Raw genomic sequence first — 22,686 nt, forward strand, 5'->3', positions numbered from 1 at the left:
GCTGTGCTTGCACCTTGGATTGCAGGAGAGACATAGCCTTAATGCTGGGAACTAGAGCTCTGCCAGCCAAGTAGCTAGTTTTTGTTGTATCCTGTTTGGAAAGAATAAATTCTTTTGAGACCGATGCTTTTGCATTGATGATTTATTTTCTGAAGCTGCCAAAAGGACAGAGAGGTTTCTGCTTGTGTGGAATACACAGATGGGAAACAGCAGGAACAGCAGGGTTGATAGCAGCAACATGACATGCAACTCAGCTCTGACTCACAAGGAAAAGTTAGAGGGAGTGAAAGATGAGTGACACAGCAATAATCTCAGTCTACTGCATTTTCTGCGTCTTCCATTGAGGCTGACAGGATATGCCATCCTTGCAAGGAACTTTGTCTCTGAGTGAATCTCTCTACAGACAACTTGATTCAGAAAAGCTTTTGCCTTGCTTCACGTAGAGCAAACCTCTTCTTTCATTTGCTGCTGGGCTGGTGCTGCTGCCTGTCACCAGCACTTCAGAAGCTGATATCCTTGAAGTCCATGCACCAATCTCTATGGCTTCTGATGTGAACACCTGGAGATAAGAGCAGAGCGTGGGAAAACTCTGGGATGGGACTGTGGTGAGATGATGAGCGAGAGCCTGTGCTAAAAACTGAAGAGAAATTGCAGAGAGCTCCTGGTCCTGCCCTCCTCTGCCACCCACCACACTGCACAGCAGAGCTGGGGAAGGCTTTCACCCACAGGGATGTGGTCACTGAGGTTTCTGTCCCCAACCTGGGCTTGACCCCACTGGGTGTGATGATACTCTGTGTATTTGCGACAAGGTTCTCCCAGAATGCCAGACATGTTGTGTGGCAGCTGTACGAGAAGGCCAAGCCTTCCACCTACACAGCTCCTGACAACCCTTTGATATGCAATCCTGACCCCACAGCAGGGTGTTGCCACCTGTCCTGGAGTGCTCAGGCTTCCAGCCCCACTTTAGCCCAGGCTGTGGCCCCTCTATGTCTCGGGAACGCCTGGAGACGGTGATGCAGCTGCACTGGCATCAGGGAGGGAATTTCCCTCTGCCCCACAGGTCTGTCACTCCCTCCCCACCTCAGGTGGCGGGAGTTTCCTGTGGGAGTTGCACAGTGTCCTACCAGCTCTTGAGGATAGGGCAAGCTCTCTTGGGGTCAGGGCATTGCTGGGAGAGAGTCTCCTTTTGGCTTTGTTTCTGGTTTATCACTATAATCACTGCTCTCTGTGTTTTACCTTCTTCACATGTGCATGAATAACCATCAGGCTTGTCCAGGGAGATGGAGCAAAATTCCAGTTTTGGCCTCTCAGACCTGGTTCCTTTTGCTCCCTCTTCACGCACAGAAGAGCCCTGTTTTTTAGTAACAGTGAAAAGAAACCTCTCCAGTGTTCACATCTGCTCTTTGATGATGGTATTATCCTTACAGTTAATTTTTTTTTATGACTTCTCAATCATGAGGAAATGGAGACTGCAGCTTCTAAAATGCATGTTCAGCTTCAAGTCTGCTCTTTTATCATCTCCTTCCCACCAGGTGAAAACAAGGGGCAACACCTCCCACTGCTCCCCATTTCTGGAGAAAAAAGACCCAGCGTGGCCCTCAGTGGTGGGAATGTCTCCAGAAGAGAGGACATCCATAGCTGTACTGAGGCTTTACCATCAGACTGTGATGTAGAAAACTATAACTGAGGATCTTGGTGGGGGGTCAGTGAGATAAAGAGGCTGGAGAATTAGAAGGGAAGGCAACCTCAGGCAGGCTTTTTGGCTTGGAGTGATCCCACGGAAACACACAGAGTTGGCACTAGTGGGAAGCCCAGAGCACAACCCAATTAACCTGCTGAGATGGATGTTCTGGGCTTCCTCCTAGCACCAGTCTCTGCCCTGGGACCTGGAAGATGGGAAAGCCTGGAGAAAACAAGGGATGCCACTAAGTGTCCTGTGGGAGCTGGAAGTCTCCATAAACATGTGGGAGAACTGGAGAAGAGTAAAAAGTGTTTTGCTGTAAGCTGTGAGGTTGGAGTAGAAAGGGAAGCAGTGGGAAACTCCTGTTGTAGCTGTTCTGGGTGACTTGAAAGTATTAATAGTTTCAGGGTTTCTCAAGCACAGAACTACAGCATGTCCTGACAAAGAATACAAAGTAGGTGATGGTGAGGGGTGAGAACATGGAAGACTTCAACTTGTCTGTTGTGAGGTAGTCAGTCCTACAATCCCCGTCATCTGAGTTCCTGCTGAGACAAGATTCTGGGGACAAATACTCAAGAAGTGGTTTGTGTCTCATGAAACCATTCCTTATCCCTGCAGAGGAAATCCCCAAACTATACTGTCCTTTACTGTGAGTGGATTATGCTCTGACAGAGGAGACACCAAAGGCAACCAGACAGCTCTGAGAGCAGTTTACCTTGTGCTGTTGGGCAGGGCTGGAACAGTGTCACCTCCTTTGTTTCTTCCTAACTCCACATAAAAAGTTGATGGCCAGCATGAGGGTAGTGCAGAGCCCCAGGTGTGTGGTACTCAGATGCAGATGGCAGTTTGAAGCCGGTGTGTATTTTAAAGTCCACAGTTGTTAGCGCTGAGATGTTCAGAATTAGCTTGAGGAGAAAGATATGGAGAGCAGTACATTAACACACCTTTGTCATCTTCTCTTTAGATGTGCCTATAGGGTTTTGCTGGACTGCTTGTTCACTGAGTTGTCACCAGTCCTGGGCCCAGACTTGGCCATCAGTGACCAAGCATGACCTTGATCACAGATGTTGCACAGTGTTGTCCTGGAGCTGCTGCCTGGGCTCAGCCCCTCAGGCCCCCCCCAGCAGGTCTATGCTCCACAGGCAGGTCAGTGCCAGCATGGAGGGGCTGGGGAATGAGTACCCTTTTTTACTGCTTTTTGTTTGCACTAGGGACAAAAGATGCTGGCTGGATGGGCAGGATTGTGTGTAAAATTGTGGTATTTTTATATATTAATTTATTTTTTAAGTTTACTGTTCTCCCTGTCCCTTGTCTCTCAGTATAGAAGGCAGGGGGAAGGCTTGTATGAGCCAAAAGCCAGAAATCTGACACTCCTGGAGCAGTAAGATCAGAGATTGGCTGGAGGCAAAATCTGAATTCTTAAGGAAGCTTTTCCCACCATCGAGCATTCGTGTAGATTCTCCAAAGCCTGTGAGGGTCATACTCCTGTTACCTCTTTCCCTTCACTGGAGTTACTGAAGAATTGTCTTTCCTCTGCTTGCTTATGTTTATGAAACTCCTAAAACCTTAATTCCTTTGAGACCTTTAAACATCCATAATATTTAGTTGAAATTGGAAAGTGTGCTCAAAAGGTACACTGACGTGTGTTTCTGTTCCCTTGGACAGCGAAGCTAAAAACATTTTATTGCTGGTAGGAGGGAATTATTTCCTTCTCTTCAACTTTTTCTAACAAAAAATCCCCAAATATCCCACAGACTTCTTGCTCTTAAAAGAAATTCATTTTAACTTAAAAAAAAAATTAAAACAACCACAACCACTCCCCTGGAAACCCCGAGCTGTGAATGAAATGTTTCATCCCCTGATGTAAAGGGTGGGGCTGATTTCAGGCAAATCCTGAAACCAGCAGTTGAAAAGGTGGCTCAGAGGAAAGTTGGCATCTCTCTGTCTTCCTTGGCTCCAAGTTGTTCAAAGGTCCTTGGACCCATAGACCAGTACTGGAGCCACAGAGATGTCAAGAAACTATGCCTCTCCCTTTCTCCCTTTTCAGGAGGGAAGCTGCACAAAGGCATCCTGGCACTGACCTGGGTGGTGGTGGGGAGACCATTAGAAATCCCCAGCAGTCTCCTCCCAAGGATATAAATGTTTGCCTCTGCTAAAAGATAATCTCGTGGTCATTTCAGTGACAGCTCAAATCGAAGCCAGAGAGAGGGTGCATGGAGGGGTAATGGGAGAGTAGTCCACAGCTGTTTCCCTGTCTGTTTTTCTCTCCCAGACGTGGAAGCAGCAGCGGCGGAGCGATGCCCCGCATTCCTGCCCACCTACACACATGCTTCCTCCGCATAGCCCTGTGCTGCCTGCTCACCACAAGCACTAGGGGCTTGGCTGTAAATCCACTGTCCAGACAGATCCCTGACACCCTGGCTTCCGCCCTGCTTCTGCAGGACACGTGCCTGTAGCTGTGAGATCAGCATCACACTCACTACCAGCACAGAAGCCTCCATGGAAGGGCAGTGAACACTGAGGATGTCACAAGCAGTCCCCTTGCCAGCTGACTACCTTTGAGGTCTGCTACTGCAAGAAACTCCCCCTTGCCTACACTCCCAGGCTGCTTTGATCATAGAAAGGTTTGGGTGGAAGTGACCTTAAAGATCATCTAGTTCCAACCACTCTGCTGTGGGCAGGGATACCTTCCACTAGACCAGGTTGTTCAGAGCTCCATCCAGCCTGGCCTTGAACACTTCCAGGGCTGGGGTGTCCACAGCTTCTCTGGGCAGCCTGTTCCAGTGCCTCACCACCCTCACAGTAAAGAATTTCTTCTTAAAGAATTTCTTCTTAAAGAATTTTTTCCTAAATTAAGAAATTTTCTAGTCCTCATGTAGCCACTCAAACCCTCTCTGAAATCTCCAGCTCTTGAACATTTTGGCCTCCATCTTCCTGTAGATTTTCTTTAAGGCAATGCAAATGAAGTTGGCCAAATACCACTGAGAGCCTTCCAGCTACGCATGGGGTATTGTCAGCTCACACACAAACACACACACACCCTGTGGCTTGTGTTCCCACTGTGGACTGTGCTATGCAAAGGAGTGCCTTGCAGCTGAGAGGAGCTGGGTGCAACCTAACTGCAGGGGTGAATATCTCTGCCTAAATTCATGGTCAATCAACCCACAGCTAAATGTTGGCTGTGAGCAGGAGGGAGGAAGGAAGTTTGGATTGGAAAAGAGAAATCGGAAGACTTGCTGGCTTTTGCAGGGGGCTTTTGTGCACTGCTGCCAGTGGGTTTCCATGGTTCTATTTTCCAGTTGGAATAAGCCAAAGATAGACCTTCTGAGCTACCTCAGAACACATCCAGATCTCTGTGGGAGGCTGAAAATGTCCAGTTCTCTGGGAAAAGCAGCCAGGTGCTGTGTGCACTGCCAAAACAAACCAATCTATGAGGAATTTGCACGTGCCCAGTCCCAGGCACGAGGACTGGTACAGGTCTTGGGCAGTTGGTGGACCCTTTAGAAGTTTTTATGGAAATGTCCTTGCTGTAAACCGCTCTTGTCAGTGCCTTGTGAGTGAGAAGAGAGCCCTGCTCCAAGCAACTATTTCTCATCAAAATTATGTGGTGCTGCTTTTTAAAATAAAGTGTTTTTTTTTTTTTTGAAAAGTTATTCTTTCGGTGTGAATTGCTAGATGGAGGCTAACTACCTCTTTTTGACTGTGGTGCTGCTAGACGTGTTCAGCATTAAAACCAAGAATCACAGGATTGATAGTTTGGGCTGTAACAGACCTATATTTACTGTCTGGGGTACCAAGGGGTACTCTGCTGTGCAGAGCTAAGGTAGTGTAAAACCAGAGGCCAACTTCACCCTTGGACACAGAGGCCAGCCCAGCAGCATCAATTTCAGGAGCTGCCAGTTGTACTTCACAAAGCTCTTGGCATGTGTGATCTGGGCATGTGCCAGGTGAGAAGACTGGCCAAAACCAGAAGTGGGTCTATCTCCAAGTGGGAATGGTCGAGCCTTTCCCTGCTCCCAGTGTGTTGACCCTGGCACTCAGGCCATGCTGGAGAAGACTCTTCTCCAGCTCCTGTGGAGAAGTAGGTAGAGCAGGATTTCACAAGAACAGCATCTATCTCATAGCACTTCTTTTGTCTTTTAGGCTGAAATCTGTCAGAAAAGACAAACTTTTCCAGGCTGTTGGAAGAGCACACAATGCATGACCACCTTTCCATGAAGCCAAGCTTGGAGATGTAACAGCTAATCCCACCACAGGCATGGTAGAAGAAATCCAAAAAGGTTCTGGTGTTTCTCCAGGAGCAAGTATGGGGTCTCAGCAGTGTATCCAGAGCCCAGCCTGCTGATTGATGCTCCTCCCAACAGGTTGGTTATCCATATCCACGGGTGCCTATTGAAACCAAGTCCTGACGCAAGAGAACATGAACTCAAGCTCTTGATAAAATGGTTTGTGCATGGAGAGGATTTGCCTGCCATATCTTTGGTTAAGGGTGCATGCTTAAAGCCTAGACCAGAGCCAGGCTAGGAGTGTGGACCATGAGTTTGTCTGGCCCTCCTTGCCCATTCCCTGGAGTATTTGCTGCATCAGGAGAGGCAGCTGCTCAGGGGTCAGCACAGCACTGGTTTCAGCAGTGGAAGGGGATGCAGCCCTCTGTAGCCATGCTCCCTGGGCTGTTTTGTGTGTGTGCAAGCCCTGGTGTGATTCCTCCTCTCCCCTTCCTTGTAGGTTCTGGTTTGGAGATTCCCACACTTCTTCCCCAATGACACAGGCTACAAGATTTGGTGTTTATTCTGGGGTTCAGCCTAAGAGAGGGAAGGTGTTTCATATTACTGATCTTCCACAGGCAAGGCAGAGGAGTCAGTGACCAGCAGTGAGGGTTTATTAACTTCAGTTAATAAACACATCCTTCACTTCCAGCCTCTCTTCCTTGGCGAATGCCACTTAGCGAAAGCTGCTTAGGCTTGGCCGGGGATCAGCCCTGCAAGTTTACAGGATTCACAATTCACAGATGTTAGGAACTATCAGGCTGAGTGTGGGTGGAGAATGTCAAGACTGAAATAGCTCCCCTGCCATCCTGGCACAGGCAGCAAAGAAAATGTTTCCACGTGACATTCTTCTAACAAAAATTTCCTACAAGGAAAACACAGAGGGAAAAAAAATAAGAGGCCATCGCTGCTGTCTCAGAGGGTTCCTGGTTTTTGCTTGGGAGGCTGGCATTTGTGCTGACATTGGCACAAAATATAGGTGAGTTATAGGGCAGCCCCTTACCCTTCTCTTCATGTACACAAACGTATAGGTCTGCTTCAAGATGCAATCCCACTGGTGCACAGATATGTGGATGCTATTTTTTTCCTACTGGAATCCATTTTAATTTAGCTCCTGATTCATATTTCATTCATTCTCCAAACCCACAAAACCAGGATAGGTTTACAGCCTGTACTATTTGGATAAATCACGGTGGGGCAAAAAACAGGGGACAAAACAGGTTGCTTTTCTGAATGATTTTCTGTATGACTCAAAGGACAGAGAAAAAAAAGAAAAGGAGGTAGTGGGGAGAGAATTAAAGCTATCCCTTCTTGCTTTCATGTTCCTTCAGGAAAATCAGATCTGCTTTTCCTCTTTGGTACTTTGTTTTGGTGGACTTCACTTTGCTCTCATTTCTTTAGGCTTTAGTGGCTGAAAAAAGATGTGATTTCTACTTTCTTTTATTTTCTCCTCAAGAAAATATTGTGGTTATTTTAATTATGGAAATGTATATACTATTTACAGAACACCAGAGCAATGACAGATTTCTATGTCATCTCAACTTTTTCAGAAAAAAATGGTAGAAATCTATAGAGGGAAACATTAACAATTATGTTTGATAGTTTTCTTGTGGGGAGGAGAGCAGGAAGGGGAGGGAGAAGAGCAAAAGTTCAGAGTTAATTTTAATTGAGGAATTTCCCCATATTTTGTCATTCAGCTTTTGAAACTGTGACCACAACAGGCTGTTTGAACTGTGGTGTGAGAGAGTCTGAAAAATTCCCCAGGCTACTATATGCAGGTACTAGCCACAGAGTTGACAAGGAGAGCTTTTAAAGCACGATGAAATTCAGCACGGGCGCTGCACCCAGCAGAGGAAACTCCGGCCATCTGGAGACGAGGATGACCAGCAGCCACAGCAGTTTGAAAAATTGCAAGGGCTGCCAAAATTAAACTGTGAAGTCAGGCGGGAAGGCAACCAATGACCGGTGAGATCAGAAGTTCAGAGAAGCCCCAGATGAGCTCCCAACAACAAGTGTGGCCAGCGCACACCAAAGTTTATTAAGGATGTTGAGAGGAGGGGAAAATATCCGTGCAGAAGATGCCCAGCTGGCGAGGAGGGAGTGGTGGTGATGCTCATGTCACTTGATGAATCCCATTGGCCAAGTCCCCAGGAGATCCCACCCATTCGCAAGTGTAAAATAAATCTCTAAAGTTGTACCTCGTGTACCACTTGACCTTATTGCTTTTAGCCTGCTGGCTTTATAACTATTTATTTATTTTATTTTGGTTTGTCCCCAAAGAGGGGCTCAAAAGGAAATGAATTTCGAACCAGCACCTTTCACCACCTTGCAGTACTACCCTGATCCCTGCATCCAGCGGTGAGTCTCTGAGCGTGACGTAACTCTCTCCTATCGCAGGTTTGATCGGAGTGTCTTGTGTAATTGTTAACTTTTCTGCTATCGTCCGGTGGCAGCTGGGCTGCATGCGGAAAAAATGTGCCGCTCTCTTCATGCTCAATGGAGCTTATTATTATTTTTGGCTTTCTAACAGGTTACTGTTTAATTATAGGCATCCGTTTAAGATATCCCCTTTTCCTCTTTGGCATTAGAGGGGAAAAAAATATGATAAATAACATGAAGGCTGATAGTATCTTCCCTTGTGTTTTGGAGCAGAAGGTTACTCTGTGCTCTGGGTAGTACAGGAATTGCTTTAGCTTTCTATAGTGTGTTTATTTGTTTCTTTAAATGAAAAAGCTCCTGGAGATAATATGAGCTTAACTATCAAGCTCTGAGATTTTGGTATTTAAAGGATAAATAAAAAATTTAAAATATTCAGAGAAATAAAAAACTGCCTTCTAAGAGCAAGTAATTTTCCAGGAATATTTTTTCCTTCTGTCTAACAGCCAGCCTCAGAGCCTGCCAACCACTCTTATTTTAGCTTTGTTGTTACGCGGAGTTTTATAACTTTCCAGCAGATAAAAGAGCATGTCCGCACGAGGTGTCACAGTATCACATTGTCGGTTTGTTTGTTTCCCCCAGCAGAAGATACTATATTTAAGCATGTAAATGACATGTAGATGGTATTTTTCCAGTCATAAAGTTCGGAGAGGTGAAATCCTCTGAGCGCAGTCACTTGTTGAGCTGTTTTAAGACTAGTTTCTGTCTGTGTTTTGTAAAAGCCCCGGCTGGTGTCTCACGAAGACATTCAATCCCTGGAAGAGTTAACTATTAACTCTGCATCCTCTGCAGGGTGCTGGGGAAGGCTACTCACGATGTATAGCTCTCTGTTGAAGAAAGGGCTTGGCCACCATCACCCAGCCCTTGGCATCGCAGGCAGCTTTGTGATCTTTATTTTTTTCCCCCACTATTGTGACTTGTTACAAGGTTTGTGGGGGCTTTTATCCCCCGCTTAATCCGCTGGGTGCCTGGTGCCACCGCTGCGCGAAGGTCCCGGGGAGGAGTGTGGAGACCTGGCAGCGAGGAGGGGACGCGTTTGGGGGCCAGCAGAGGGGAAGGAGCGGAGCTGGGAAATAGCGCACGGTCCTTGGCCGTGCTGCCGTGGCAGAGGAAGATGGAACGAAGCCGGCGGGGTATTGGATTCCCTGGCGAGACCTTCCACAACATGAGCCCCAGGGCTGGCCAGGCACATGCAGCCACGCTCTGATCTCCTGCAAATCCACTCAGCCCTGCTGATCCCGATGGGGATGTGCCTGCAGACAGGAGAAGAGCAGTACAAAAGCGGTGCCCATCCGGGAAGGTGGATTCAGGCTGGCAGCAGCGGAATCTTTAGCAGATTAATAAATTTCCTTGGCTGGAAACCACAGCCAGGCAAATTCCAAAACAGAAAATGAAGAAAAAGAAAAAAGGGGGAAAAAATTAAATTAGAAAGCATGAAGATGCAATGCAAAGTACTAGCCCCTCCTGACAGTCACATCCCATCTAACAGGTTCAGAAAATTGGTGCTGCAGCTCAGGCAAAAACATTCAGGAGGAACAGGAATTAAAGGGGGGAAAAAAAAAATCCCTTGACTGTATTCTGTAGAATTTTTTTAATGGGTCTTTCACCCCTTCAAATCTGCCTCGTTCAGCAAGTCAGGCCTTTCTACTGCTCCTCGCCACATGCCTTAGCAGCATGATGAGTTTTTAAGAGAACAGTGCAGTGTGGGAAGCCTCGGGACAGATAGAGTTTGTGACACCCCTCAGTCATAAAACCTGTTCAAGATATAGCTTAGAGTAACAACATGTCTCAGCTGTTATGCATGTCTGTTTACATGAGCCAAGAGTGGCATTTGTCCAATTATAAGTGACTGTGCTCTGCCACAGGTCAAAATCAGCTGAAAGCTGGTCCCAGAGATACTTTCCTCAGTTTGAAGACATAAACAGTCTTCAGCTTTAAGCTCCATTGCTTGCTTATTCATGATGTGCTGGGTGACATTTCTCTGACTGCTTTAACAAAATTCAATAGTTTCATAACTGCATTTATTTTACAGAGTTTGAAACACTTCTGCTTTGATGTGGTCAAAGTGCTTTATTTAGCTAATACCAGTGTGCTTCTCTGCAACTTCAAAATTACATCTAGTAATTATCTAACCAGCAAACAGATAACGTTGAGCTGAGGCACGCTGGCAAAAAAACCCAATAGTGAAAAGTGTGTGGAACCTGTCAAATTGCGGGGAGAGTGTCACCCTGTAGTTCGGTGTGGAGGGGGAAGCAGTTATAAATCCCAGTTAGCTCAAAGATTTCTGGCTTCGAATTTACCCTCTGCTGTTGCTTCATCTATTAATCTCTTCAGTTTGGGGGTGTCTGGCAGGCAGGCAATGTGGGACACAGATAAAAGATTTCCTCTCTCAAGAGGTGAACACAGATCACACCGAGCAGCGTTAGCTAATGTGCCATTATGATGCTCATATGCTTAATGCCTATCATTTCACAGGCCACTGAGAAATGGCATATCCAAACAACACAATAATTCAGTGCCACAGATGAGGAAAAATAGCTGGGTGGCCCGAATCTGTGCTATCTGTGATTGTTTAGGCCACTCCAGCTTCTGTCTCAACAGCCCAGCTCCCTCACTTGGGCTATTAATTTCTTTGTAAATGTGGGTATCAAAGCAAAGCATCACAAAAAAAGCATAGAGAACTCAGCTGGGCCACAGAGCAGAAGCCTCCTCCTTCACAACCCCACTCTTGCTGTGGGTGCTGGAGTTCAGTGCTGGAGCTGCAGCCCAGCTGAGAGAGGGGCAGAGGGACACTGGGTGCTGATGGGGATGTACATCCTGGGGCAGAAGTGAAGGGTGCAAATGTAGCATGTGACTGTCTGAAGTGAGGTAGGTTGGAAAGGTATATCCTGAGTGTGCTCATCTTCTTAAACGGAATGAGCTAAGAGATGCTTAAATTCAGCAAAAACCTCAAAATCTTTCTCAGTCTGCTTCCCTTATAAAAGGAAATGCTTGAAATCAGGAATATAGCCCACTCAGTGCTCTGGCTCCTGGGACTTGGAAAGTGCTGCTGTAATGAAAGAAGCATCTGCATTGAAGTGCTAAGTCACTGACCCCCCTGAGTTACTTGCTTGGATGGTACCGTGGGAGCTCATCCTGTGCTGCAGAAAACCCAGGTCAGCTCTGAGTCATAAAAAGAGCTGACTATCTGAAACAGGCGGGATTTCCACCTTCCAAGAAGTGCCCACCTAGCTGCAGCTGAAAGCCACTAATGTAAGATGAAGAAGGCACTGTAATTATGATCAAAGTCCAGCTGTTGAGAGCTATGTAATTAGTATCTCTCTCCAAAGCTCTTTTTCTTCCAGCTAATACCTGGTTGGGGGAGTGATGTTTACAGATAAGTTACTTGTGTTCTTGGAAATAGTGGTCATTAGGCTGTGTTTAAACCAGGAGGTCTCTTCTTTTGGGGCTGTTGGGAATGCACCTGCTGGTGCACTGGACTATGGTCCTGCCTGCTCTGCTTCCCCCCTCTCCCTATGACCAGGCTAATTGGTGGCCTCAGGATCTGGCATCCTTAGTGTGTTGAAGGTGTTCACTGTGGCTCACTCCTCCCTTTTGGATGAAAGGCCTCTTACACAAGCTGCTCCCTCTTCTTTCATTTCTGGTTTTGTTTTCTCAGCTCAGTGTGATATGGTCCAGCCTCCCAATTCTCACTAATAACAGAGGAAAACTCTGAATCCTCTGGTCTCTGCAGCATCTATGCTCAAAAGCTGATTTTTCAGACATGGTCCTGGGTTTTGGGTGGGTTGCCAAAACTAAAAAATCACACAACTTCTCCCTGCCCCCCCTCCAACCAAGTATGTAGAAAAAAAATCTATTTTTAGAAGAGAATGAGGGAAACTGTCAGAAATTAGTTGGGGCATGGAAAGGAGGGGAGGGATGGGCCATGGAAGCATCACATATTGGATGCTGTATCCAGACAGATTTTGGTGAGCAGGGTCTGGTTCCAGCCAGCCAGAACTCCTGGGTTCAAAGAGATCTTTCATCAGGAGCACTGCATGTGTCACTTCACCTTCCTTCATTGGTTCCCACACGTATCAAACAGGGCTGGTAAACGGACTGCATTTATCAGATAGGAGTCTCTCCAAGGTTAATGCTTGCAATGCAGCACAAAGGTGAAAGCTCACTGTACTCAATGCTCATCTTTGCTAATAAGCACTAATGAAACATCAGGCTTCTCCTCTTTGGGGCTGGCTACCCCTCCTGGCTGCAGGCAGCAGTGTGCTGTGTCCCTTCATGGTTGTGAATCCAGCAGCTCTCCTTTCTCTTGGGTGTTAGTATTGTGACAAAGATTTGCTTCAGTTGTCATAGGGTCATATTCTACAGGATCATGTCATCCCACCTGCAGGCTCTGCAGAATCCTTGCATTTGGGCAGCTTGCATGCTTTTTCTCTTTCCTCATGCTATGCTTTGCTGAGGGATAACTGAACTGCTGCTCTGACAGGGTGGACAAATCTCTGCTGCCTTCACCTTTGAGATGGGAGACCAAATTTGCTGTGTTGGCAGAAGGACTTGAAGTCAAGTAAGAAAAGACACATGACTTGGTATAGATCTATTTGCAGAAACAGCCAGTGATAGAGCAGGTACTTTCCAAAGACTCAGAGAGGGGCCAGAAATTTTTCTGAGCAGCTTGTGGTGTGCTCAGAGCAGCTGGTGCCTTCTGGAGGAGCAGAATTGGCTCCGTGCAGGAAGGAAAGGTGGAGGGGAGCTGGGGAGGTCCTTTTGCTATCGGCCTTGGAGAGCTCTCCTGTGAGGTGGTGTCACCTTCATGGCTGTGCTGCCACCCCTGGTAGAAATTCCGTGGGGGAAGGACACCAGCTGGAGCCAGATGCACACGAGGGGACAGCATGCCATGTGCCAAAACAACTCTCATAGGGTGGCCTCCTTGGCAGGAGAGCTTTGCAGACTCCTCTGCAGTGGACATGCTGCCAACACGGGCATAGCTGCCTTCAGCACCTTGCCAGGGAGGGGCACTGTTGGTGGTGAGGAGGGGAGGGTATTTATTTCTTCCTTGAGATCTGTTCTTAGGTCACTGTCCTGTTCTTGCCCTGCAATCTCATCAGAAGATGGGTCTAGAAGATAGAATCTTTGCAAAACGGTGCTCAAGAGATGCACATTAAACCCTCTTCAGTTCGTTCTTCCTGGCAGAGCCCCTGCAGTCTGCTGATCCCTGCTGCCCTCCTCCAGTCTGTCCCTGCTCTATGTCACAGACTTCATTGAGCTGAGGATGTTGCAACCCCTCCACAGTCAGTGTCAAGGACAGCACTTTTTCCTCTTCAAAACAGTATAGGCTTCTCAAAAAAAAAAAAAAATCTGCTTGGAGATACTTTTAAAGCTGCTTAAAGGATTAAAGTGGAACCAAATCAACCATTTTCTGTGTTTTCTCAGATCTCAAAGGATTGTAAGGAGAATATGTGAATTCTTTCATGTGGTCCTTTTTACTGAAAGGAGAGAACACCTAGTTCATAGTGCCTTGCTCAGCTTCCAAAAATTCTGAAGGAATTAAAGAAGCAAGTTCTTAATAGTTCATCTGTTCAGAGGTGTTTAGGGTGTTCATGGTACATGTTAAAAGTTATAATTCTATGCTGATTTACATTGCACCTTCTGCTACAAACTAATTTGCAGTAGCTCCCATCAACAAACACAAGGATTTCTGGCCCGATAAAAAGCAAAAGGGTTCAGCTTTGATTTTGGGAAAAATAAAACCTTCTGACATTCAACAAGAGTCCAAATGAGTAATGAACCTTTATAAAAAAATGTCAATAGGGGTCATAAGGTATGGGGGAGGAAGGAGGGTCTTGGATGAGGAAGAAATCAAGGAAACTTAGCTTTCAATTTGGTGCCTGGCTCTGTGTTAGTTTTACACTTACGTGAAAACCTTCATGGGAACATGGACATTGTGGTGGGAGCCAATGCTTACGATGCCATACAAATTTTGACTTCTGTTTACCTCAAAATTTTGTAGCCATGATCAAACTGAAATAACCAGAAGGAAAATGTTTTGCTGTAGTAGATTTCTGGGGTTTGTTTGTCTAGCTCTGCTGATAATAGATAACATCTGCTTAGACAGCTTCATGGAAATATCTGTATCTGTTCATAGGGCTTACTTGGGAGTTTTTGGTGCCTGTTTATAATCACTTACTACTGTGTAGCAGATCATCTCCCCACAGGATTTTGCTGCTGAGTCATTTCCAGTCAGGTGTTTGAATGCCACAGGTGGCCTGATGTGACCAATACCGATGCACATAAGCCAGGGGAATTCGGTTAGTGCACGGAGCTATAAAGAGAACAGCCACCTCCAAGACTGAGAAGGGGGAAACCCTGCAGTAAGTGATCGGGGGTTCAGTAGGTTCTTTGCAACATAAAAATAAGTCTGCTTACAAAACCTTACCCTGGGAGGTTCAATGCCTGTCTGGTTTAGTGATGTTGATATGCACCAAAGTCACTGTATGCTGAACAAATGCATGGAAGGAAGCTTGAAGTGTGCTGGTGAGCTGGATGCTGCAAACAGCAGTGGCTCAGCTGCGTATCACCAGCAGTGTCTGCCTCTACACCTCGAAGCAGGAGCTGGTGAGGCACAACAGTGGGATTGCTGTGCTTGCTGTCAGTGGGGTCTGTGAGGGGGCTGTGACAGGTGTGAAATAGAAGTTCAGTTGGCTCTGAGAGTTAACGTGGGCATTAGATGATCAAATATAACAGGATTAAAAATCTCAATATTAGACAACAAAATTTCTTTACACTGTCTTCCAAGTTTTGTTGTTCATATTTGTGAATTTTCCTCTTCAAATATACAGATTGGAAACGTCATTACTGGTTTTGATGGAAAGGGAGACTCTATGTCTTCATAGCACTCCAGGAGCTACAGCTTTAAAATAATTACAAGCAAAAATCATAAATCACATTAGGTGTGGCAATGTATTGATAAAATTATAGGGAGCCAACCCTGTAATTTCTTAGCACCCATCGTAGTTACAAAAGCAAAGATCCTGTGAGTGCTCCAGGTAGCGTTCCCTTACACACCAGCAGTGTTCCAGATAAACAGTTCATTTGTTCTTGTCTTCCAGGACTATAATCTGCTCTTAATTCTTTGTTCTTCATCTGCCCTGTCTTGGAGCTATTTTGTGACACAGAGAAAGGTTTCTGCAAGTGCTGTAATTTTTGAGAGAAGGATTCTCTGCCCTTGGGCTTAGCAATAGCTGCCCTGCCACAGAGTTGCTACGTGCTGAAAAATGCAGCTTGCATGGTATTTAGCAGAAGACTATCACTGGTGGAAGGGGTGAGGAATGGGAGTTATTGTTTAATATCCAAACCACATCAGATTTCACAAGTTGGCTGGGGGGGTAAAAAGTGAGAGCTTCAACCGAATTCATATTACAAGAATCTGCACCTAACATCTGCTTTGCTGGCGTTTCTGTTTTGCATTTTAATTATTTACTGAAACACAGGATGTTGCTGTTTACAGTTTCCTGCTTTTAAAGAGTTCTGGGGACTTTCTGTTTTTATATTTTTGTAAAATTCAGCCTTTGAGAGAAAGTTTGAGAGAGGGACTTTGTAAGTCCTCTGAGCAGTTCATAGAGTAAAGAGTTTGTTTAACTAAAGACAGAAGAGGCTTTTGTAAGAGTAGGTAATTTAGGCAGCCAAGTGTCTTACCTGGCTTACAAAATGTGATGAGTCTTTTGCAGTAGACAGTCTCAGAACCCTCCTGTTCTAAAAAGGAATCATGTATTTCATGTTCCCTGTCTGGCATAGCTGTCTCTCTGCTCTCTGACTATATTTATATGACTAAATGCCCTGCTATGCATAGTTTTACAAGGCTGAAAATCAGTGTTGGCTGCATGATTTATCTTGCTTTGCTTCTTCTTGGTGGGGGGGCCATGTTGAGGCCTATGTGGGATGTCTTCTCCCCAGCTTCTCACTGCCACCTCCTCACAGTGGCCAAATTTGAGGAACGCCTGTCCTACATGGACCGGGACAACAGCAGCTCCGCACCTGCTGTTGGGTGGGCAGGGATGTCCAGTGCCTTCCTGGAGGTTGTAGCTGCAGCACACCAAGCACCTGGGCAAACAAATCCTAGGAGCTGTTGGGGTAATCCTGGCAGAAAAAGAATCTGGCTCCTTAAGATGTCAAAAAAGTTCAAATCTCAGCAAATTTAAAAGAAGCTCCATTCTTGGCAAAGCATTTTGGTGTCTTGGGGCTTATATCCCCTTAATACTACTGATAGTGGTGTGGTGCAAGCAGGGAAGAGGCTGTTTGCAGGAGACATGTCAGGCTCTAAATGGAGCTCAGAGCATGTTGGAGGACTACAACCCCATCATGAGCCATCAGGGCTGCAGGCATAGTCAGAAAAGCCCATGCTGCATGTGTCTCTGCCATGCTGTGGAGTCTGGGTATGGAATACCCCTTAGGTTTGGTCCAGAAAAGAGCATTCAGTTCCATGCATGCAGTTTGGCAGAGGTGGGAGGGAGCCGATTACTGCATTTCTCATTTTGTTTTTCTAAAGGGTTCAGATGGCACCAGAGCTCAGGAAAGGTTTGGAGGGGGCTGAAACTTCCTTACCAGGAGAGATTACTCTCTCTCCTGCTGGCTGGAAACACCTGGTGTTCCATGCAGGAGTGTGAGGAGAGGTGCTCAGTTTAGCTCACTGCCAAGACCAGATCCCAGAGCACAGCCCCCTAACACCTCGGACCTGACCCACAAATATACACTCACCATCATTAACCCAGGGACATGGAGGACAGTCAGCCACATGAAGATTTGAGCTGGTTTTACTTAGTTTTCCAAAGCTCATAGGCACATGCTGAAGAAATCCCCTCTTTTTCCACTAATCCTCACCGCAAGCAGGCTGGATAAGGCACACACATGTCATGGTGAAGAGCTGCTTCATGCAGCACTGAGTGTTCACAGCTTCTGGGGAGTTGTCTTGGAAGGACTCGCATAAATGCACCATATCTAATAGCAGTCACTCCATCAGTTCCCATACACCATACTTCTGTGTTTATCTGCCACTAAATGGAGCATGCTGTGCTTGAAATGAGCTATTATCTGCTCACCTGGGTGCTATCTGTATACTTTGGTCCAGAGCATGTAAATGAGTGGTGTGAGAGTTCCTTGGATGATGTTTCATCCTTGCACTCCCTGGGAGAAGCACTGAGCATGATTTCATCTCTGCAGGCAGGAGCATTACATGTGAAACGTTGTTGGGTCCTGACTGTATCTTTTAAGATACACAAATTGATGTGGGTTTGTTTGTTTGTTTGTTTTTCTGGTTTAACCCTGTTGCACTTCGGGAGAATTACTGCCCTAGTTGTAGTCTCTAAGCTGTTACTCTTTGCACCACATAATCTCCATTTATTGTGTTAACAAAAAAACCAGTCAGGAACCCAAGGAGATCTCCCTGGCAGCTACCCAGCACAGTGCAGGTCCCTGGTTTGGGGGATGGCCCCCATGACAAACCCTTGATCTGAGGGTTTCTCTCAGGTTCTCTTGGTGATACACTGCCTGCAGCTGGCACTTGCTCTGATAGTGAACAGTCCTTAGGAAGGGATGAGCTCAGGCCATTTGGTGGTACACTGGCTTGGAGAAACCTCATCTGAGACCAGACCTAACTTTTCCCTGCTATATAAAATGAGAGGTTGGGCTGAACAGTGCTCACGGTCATTTCCTTTCCAGGTAGCCCTGTGCTTGGGTCAGGGCCATGTCTCAAAAACGTGCTTGCATGCAGATAAGGAATAATACACAAATTAGACCTTGAATTCCAGCCAGACCAGCAGTGTGGATGTAGCTGAGGCCTTTCCTTGCTGCTCTACCCTGGCTTCAAGTTAAACTCTTCTGTTAGTTTGGGTATTTTTTTCCCTTGGCTCTGGCTTCTTTCAGAGCCTTGCAGTATCTAATAAGAACCAGTTCCTCACACCCTGATTGCCTTTCTGAAGCTCTGATGTGTTTGGATGAATTATTTTACTATCTGTAATAAATAAAGTAATTTTCATTCTGTGTTGTGGTCTCTGTATTGGTGTGATGAAGATAGACCAGTGAAATTTGAGAGATGCTGGTTGCACTCAACACTGCAAAAATTCAATAGACAATAGTTAAGAGTCACATTTCCTGTGGGAAATACTGAAAGCAAGCTCCTTATAAAAAAGAGACAGCAACAAATTGAGGTAGATACTGGTTTGGGGTAAATGCAGGGAAAATACTGATGACCAAATCTCAAAAGAGGGGAAATTGATAGGGCAAGCCTCAGGAAGGTCAGATTTCTGACCACTGCCTCTCCAGAACTTCAATTTTCCTATTAAATACCTAAAATCACTAAAAAAAGAGTAGTGATGAAGGCCTGTAATATCTGTATTTTTCTCATGACTGCCATCTCTTGAAAATAACCTTGCCCAATTTCATTTTTGGAGCTGTTGCTTTCTTTTCTTTTAGTATTCCCTGATGCTGTGGAGACCTGGGTAACTGGAAAGGATGTGGTTAACTGGTTTAGGCTGCTTTGGGCATTTAACAACTGCCTTTCTCCCACTCCTCCTCCAGAAAAATGAGGGGTCTCCCCATACTGTGCAGCAGAATGCAACAGCAGAGGTGTCTGAGTCTCCTACTTCCCTAGATGCTTCCAGGCTGCAAACCACTACTGATGGTGGATGAGGGGACCATGGAGTGATTTTGGGTTAGGCATTGCCCCCGGAGAGACAAAAGATGGTCTCTGTTGTCTTTAATTGTAGCTGCAGCTGGGCAGCAGAGGTTGGCATGTGACAGCAGGGCTGGAGGCGGCACTGACCCAGCAGGAGACCTCAGCAGAAACCTGTACTTGTCCTCTCCTTCACCGAGCAGAGAAAGCATCACTCTCTTTGTCCTGCTGTAAAACCATCAGGGCTGGCTGGCTGCAAATCGTGTTGAGCAAACTCCGAAAGGTAGACCCAAATATGTGTTCTCAGCTGTGTATGTGAAACTGAGCAAATGATGTCTTTTACTTAGACCAAAGGGATTTTTTTTTTATGGACTTGAAAATGTTTTGTGGGTTTTGAACAGTTTGCCTGAAAAGTTTCTCTAGCACTCATTTTTGGACTTGGCTCAAAAATACCTCAGAATTTTAAGGGCTGGACCTGGATTTTTCTGCTTGTGCTGCTTTAAGAAGACTATCTCACTGTGTAAAAGCTTTCACCTCTGCCCAGCCGCTCTGACTCTTCCCTCTGCAGGTGGGCACTGCTTTTAACGACCACTGCAATAGGTTTGGGGAAGGGATTGACTGGAAAAATGAGTTACAAAATAATGCAACTGCTTTTTAATTGGTTTTCGGTTCAGTGCTTCCTTAAAATTGATTATTTACATGTCCTTTTATTATTTAAATTGAAAAGTCTTGAGACCACCTTACGCTGCAGAGGTACTGATTGTCAACAGGTCGCTATGTGCTTTACAAATCTGGGGATACTCCTATACCTCAGGAATGGAAGGACAAAGATGGACAGGACACCCATGGGCTGGGTGTCCCGAGCTCCAGGCTTGCACTCTAATTCTGAGCTTCTCCACAGAGATTGCTCAGGTTCCTAGGTGGTCTTCTGGACATTATGAGGACTCTGTACTCCAGACTAAAATGCACCAATTGCAGTGGAATTGCTGTGGCAGTGCTTCACCTTGGCCAGAGCTCCACCCTTCAGCCCCTGCTGGGAAAGGGAGTGGGTGTCGGGGCTGAGCTGAAGGGGAGGGGATGTCCATGGCTGAGTTTCCAAGGATGGGTGAGAAGGGGGTGTCCAAAATTGAGTGGGAGATATGAGAGGTCTCGGAAAGTTCACAAGATGCTGAAGGAAACCTTGAAGGAAAAAAAAAATTAGGAGTGACTTTCTCTAACAATTAGGGGACAGTAGTGCTGGTGGAGTGATGGGCTGCCTGAAGCCCTGAGGACACAAAGAAATACCTCTGTTATATGGAAGTGGTGACTGTTGTCAGGCTGATAATGATGACATGTAGATAGCTGATGTGATGAGACATTGATAGGAGATGCAGTGGGTTCCTAGGCTGCAGGGGTTACTGATAGCACACTGAAATCGTTCTGCTTCCAGAAGCCATTCCCAGCAGTTTGCAGGGAGCAGGCCATGCAGTGCTCATGCTGGAAACCCTCGTCATGGTAGTAATGGGAATGCAGAGGGAGTCTTTTTCTCCCAGAGGAGCTCTGCAGTCTGTGCTGGAGCAGGGTGCTGGCACGGGGCACATGGCTGCAGTGATATAATGTGCTTTGAGTGGTGGCCACAAAGCTGCAAATGTAGCATTCACTGCAGGCAGTCTTACTCAAAATGACTATAACTGAAAGGAGATGATGAATGGAAAAAAATCCCCCTTGTGTTTTGCAGCATGGTGAATTAGGAGGATCACTGTGCAGCCAGTTTCACTTTCTCTGATATAGGTCAGTCTTTTCTGCGAACTGAAGACTGAAGCAAAGAGCAATTAGGAAGCAGAACAATCCCTTCCTACCCCTTTGCATTCAGTTCACACACATACGCTTCCAAAAGACAAATCTAAGTCACAGGGAGATCAGGATGCACTATTACAGTAGACCCTAGCAGAACACTGAGCATTCCTCTGAGACAGAATTGCTTTATCTCCTCTAAATATATAGTTCACAGTTGAAACAGGTTGTGTGCAATACAAGTGCCATTTGCCTAGTGACTGTGAAAGGTAACAGTCACAGAATCACAGAAAATGCTGAGCTGGAAGCGACCCACAAGGATCATTGAATCCAACTCTTAGCCTTGCACAGGCTGACTCACACCATGTGCCTGACAGTATCATCCAAACGCTCCTTGAGCTCTGGCAGCCTTGGTGCTGTGACCAATTCCCTGGGGAGCCTGTTCCAGTGCTCACCCACTCTGTGGGTGAAGAACCTTTTTCTAATATCCCACCTAAACCTCCCCTGACACAACTTCAGGCCATTCCCTCGGGTCCTGTCACTGGTCACCACAGAGAGGAGATCAGTGTCTGTCCCTACTCTTCTCTTCACAAGGAGGTTGTAACTGCAATGAAGTCTCCCCTCAGTTTTCTCTTCTCCAGGCTGAACAGACCAAGCGACCTCAGGCTCTCCTCATACGGCTTCCCCTCAAGGCCCCTCACCATCTTCACAGCCCTCCTTAGGACACTTTCTAATAGCCTAGTGTCTTTCTTATATTGTGGAGTCTAAAACTGCCCCAGTATTACAGATGAGGCCATATCAGTGCAGAGCAGAGTGGGACAATCACCTCCCTCGACCAGCTGGTGATGGTTTGCCTGATGCCTCCCGGGACATGGTTGGCCCTCAGGGCAGCCAGGACACTACTGGCTCATATTCAGCTTTCCCTCCCTAGTCTGTCCTTGGATGCTGTAGGACATTGTCAGTGTCACGAAGCCCTTTGCCACTGTCACTCCCAGTTCCTTCTTGTGTTCCCCATATCTCCTTGCCTATCGGCTACTTCTGAGATCAGGGTTCACCCTTTTGGCAGTCAGCTTCTTTCACATTTTCTAATGCACATCTCTGTGCCACTTGACCACTCTTCTCTCAGCTGCCCCTCCCCATAACCCATGCTGCTGTCCACATGATTTTTTAATGAGATATCAGATCTGGGAAACATCTGAAAAAAGTGAGAAGTGGAAAAAAAGAACAGGCAATTGAACCATAGGTGAAAGTTCTATTCTGTCTCAAAGGAATCCTGAGCTGGTGTTTGTTATTCCTTACATTTGTCCTTTCTAACCCATGCAACCATCAGTTTTCTTTTGGACTGACACATAGAAGCAGTGTTATATGGAAAGACAATCTGAAGGGTTTAAAGAAGTTGCTAGAAGTCTAGATTTTAAAATGCTAAATCTGAAAGCTGGGCTCAAAATTGAAAGGAGAATAAATACCTGTGAGCACAGTTCAGCAGGACCTGCCTCTGCCAGGATGGGAGTCAATCTGTTTTGGGATCATGTGAGCCAAGACCTTGGAATATGGCATCAGGCAGAGAAAAAAAAGAAGACAATGCATTTTACAGTACAATTCATGCTAGGAAGGGAGGTTGCTTGTTGATGAAGTAGACACAGAAAAAGTGCACTAGAGTTCAATGAAATTCAGCCACAATCTTCTCCGAGGCAGTTGAGAGCCTGCCTGTCTACCATTTGGCTTTCATTTTGGCACCCCTGTTTGCAGGAATGAGCCAGGCTGATTTCCTAAGGTCTCTAAGGGGTGCTTCCAGGGTATGCTCTGCTGGTCGAGGGTGGCCACTGCGGTCATGGGGGACAAGAGCACTCTGCACTTCGGGGAATTCCAGA

At 46.2% G+C, this 22,686-nt stretch overlaps 1 protein-coding gene and 1 long non-coding RNA gene across 3 annotated transcripts in view; both read left to right on the plus strand.

Annotated features, from left to right (window-relative positions):
- The first annotated feature begins 4,154 nt into the window (after positions 1–4,154).
- On the plus strand, positions 4,155–8,099 carry LOC108640105. The gene is made up of 3 exons (XR_001920932.1): positions 4,155–4,244; positions 5,825–6,045; positions 7,644–8,099. It is a non-coding gene; the product is annotated as an uncharacterized LOC108640105 (long non-coding RNA).
- A 55-nt stretch (positions 8,100–8,154) lies between these two features.
- Positions 8,155–22,686, plus strand: part of TP63 (tumor protein p63) — a 103,524-nt gene continuing 88,992 nt past the window's right edge. The window contains exon 1 of one of the 2 annotated variants that reach the window (XM_029960778.1): positions 8,155–8,304. In XM_029960778.1, the coding sequence (XP_029816638.1) occupies positions 8,243–8,304 (62 nt within the window). In that variant the 5' untranslated portion in view covers positions 8,155–8,242. The remainder of the gene's footprint in view (positions 8,305–22,686) is intronic. The other variant, XM_029960779.1, reaches the window with a different exon arrangement.

The sequence above is a fragment of the Manacus vitellinus genome, unplaced genomic scaffold (assembly GCF_001715985.3).
Source record: "Manacus vitellinus isolate BGI_N305 unplaced genomic scaffold, ASM171598v3 scaffold_29_pilon, whole genome shotgun sequence".
NCBI classification, from domain to species: Eukaryota; Metazoa; Chordata; class Aves; order Passeriformes; family Pipridae; genus Manacus; species Manacus vitellinus.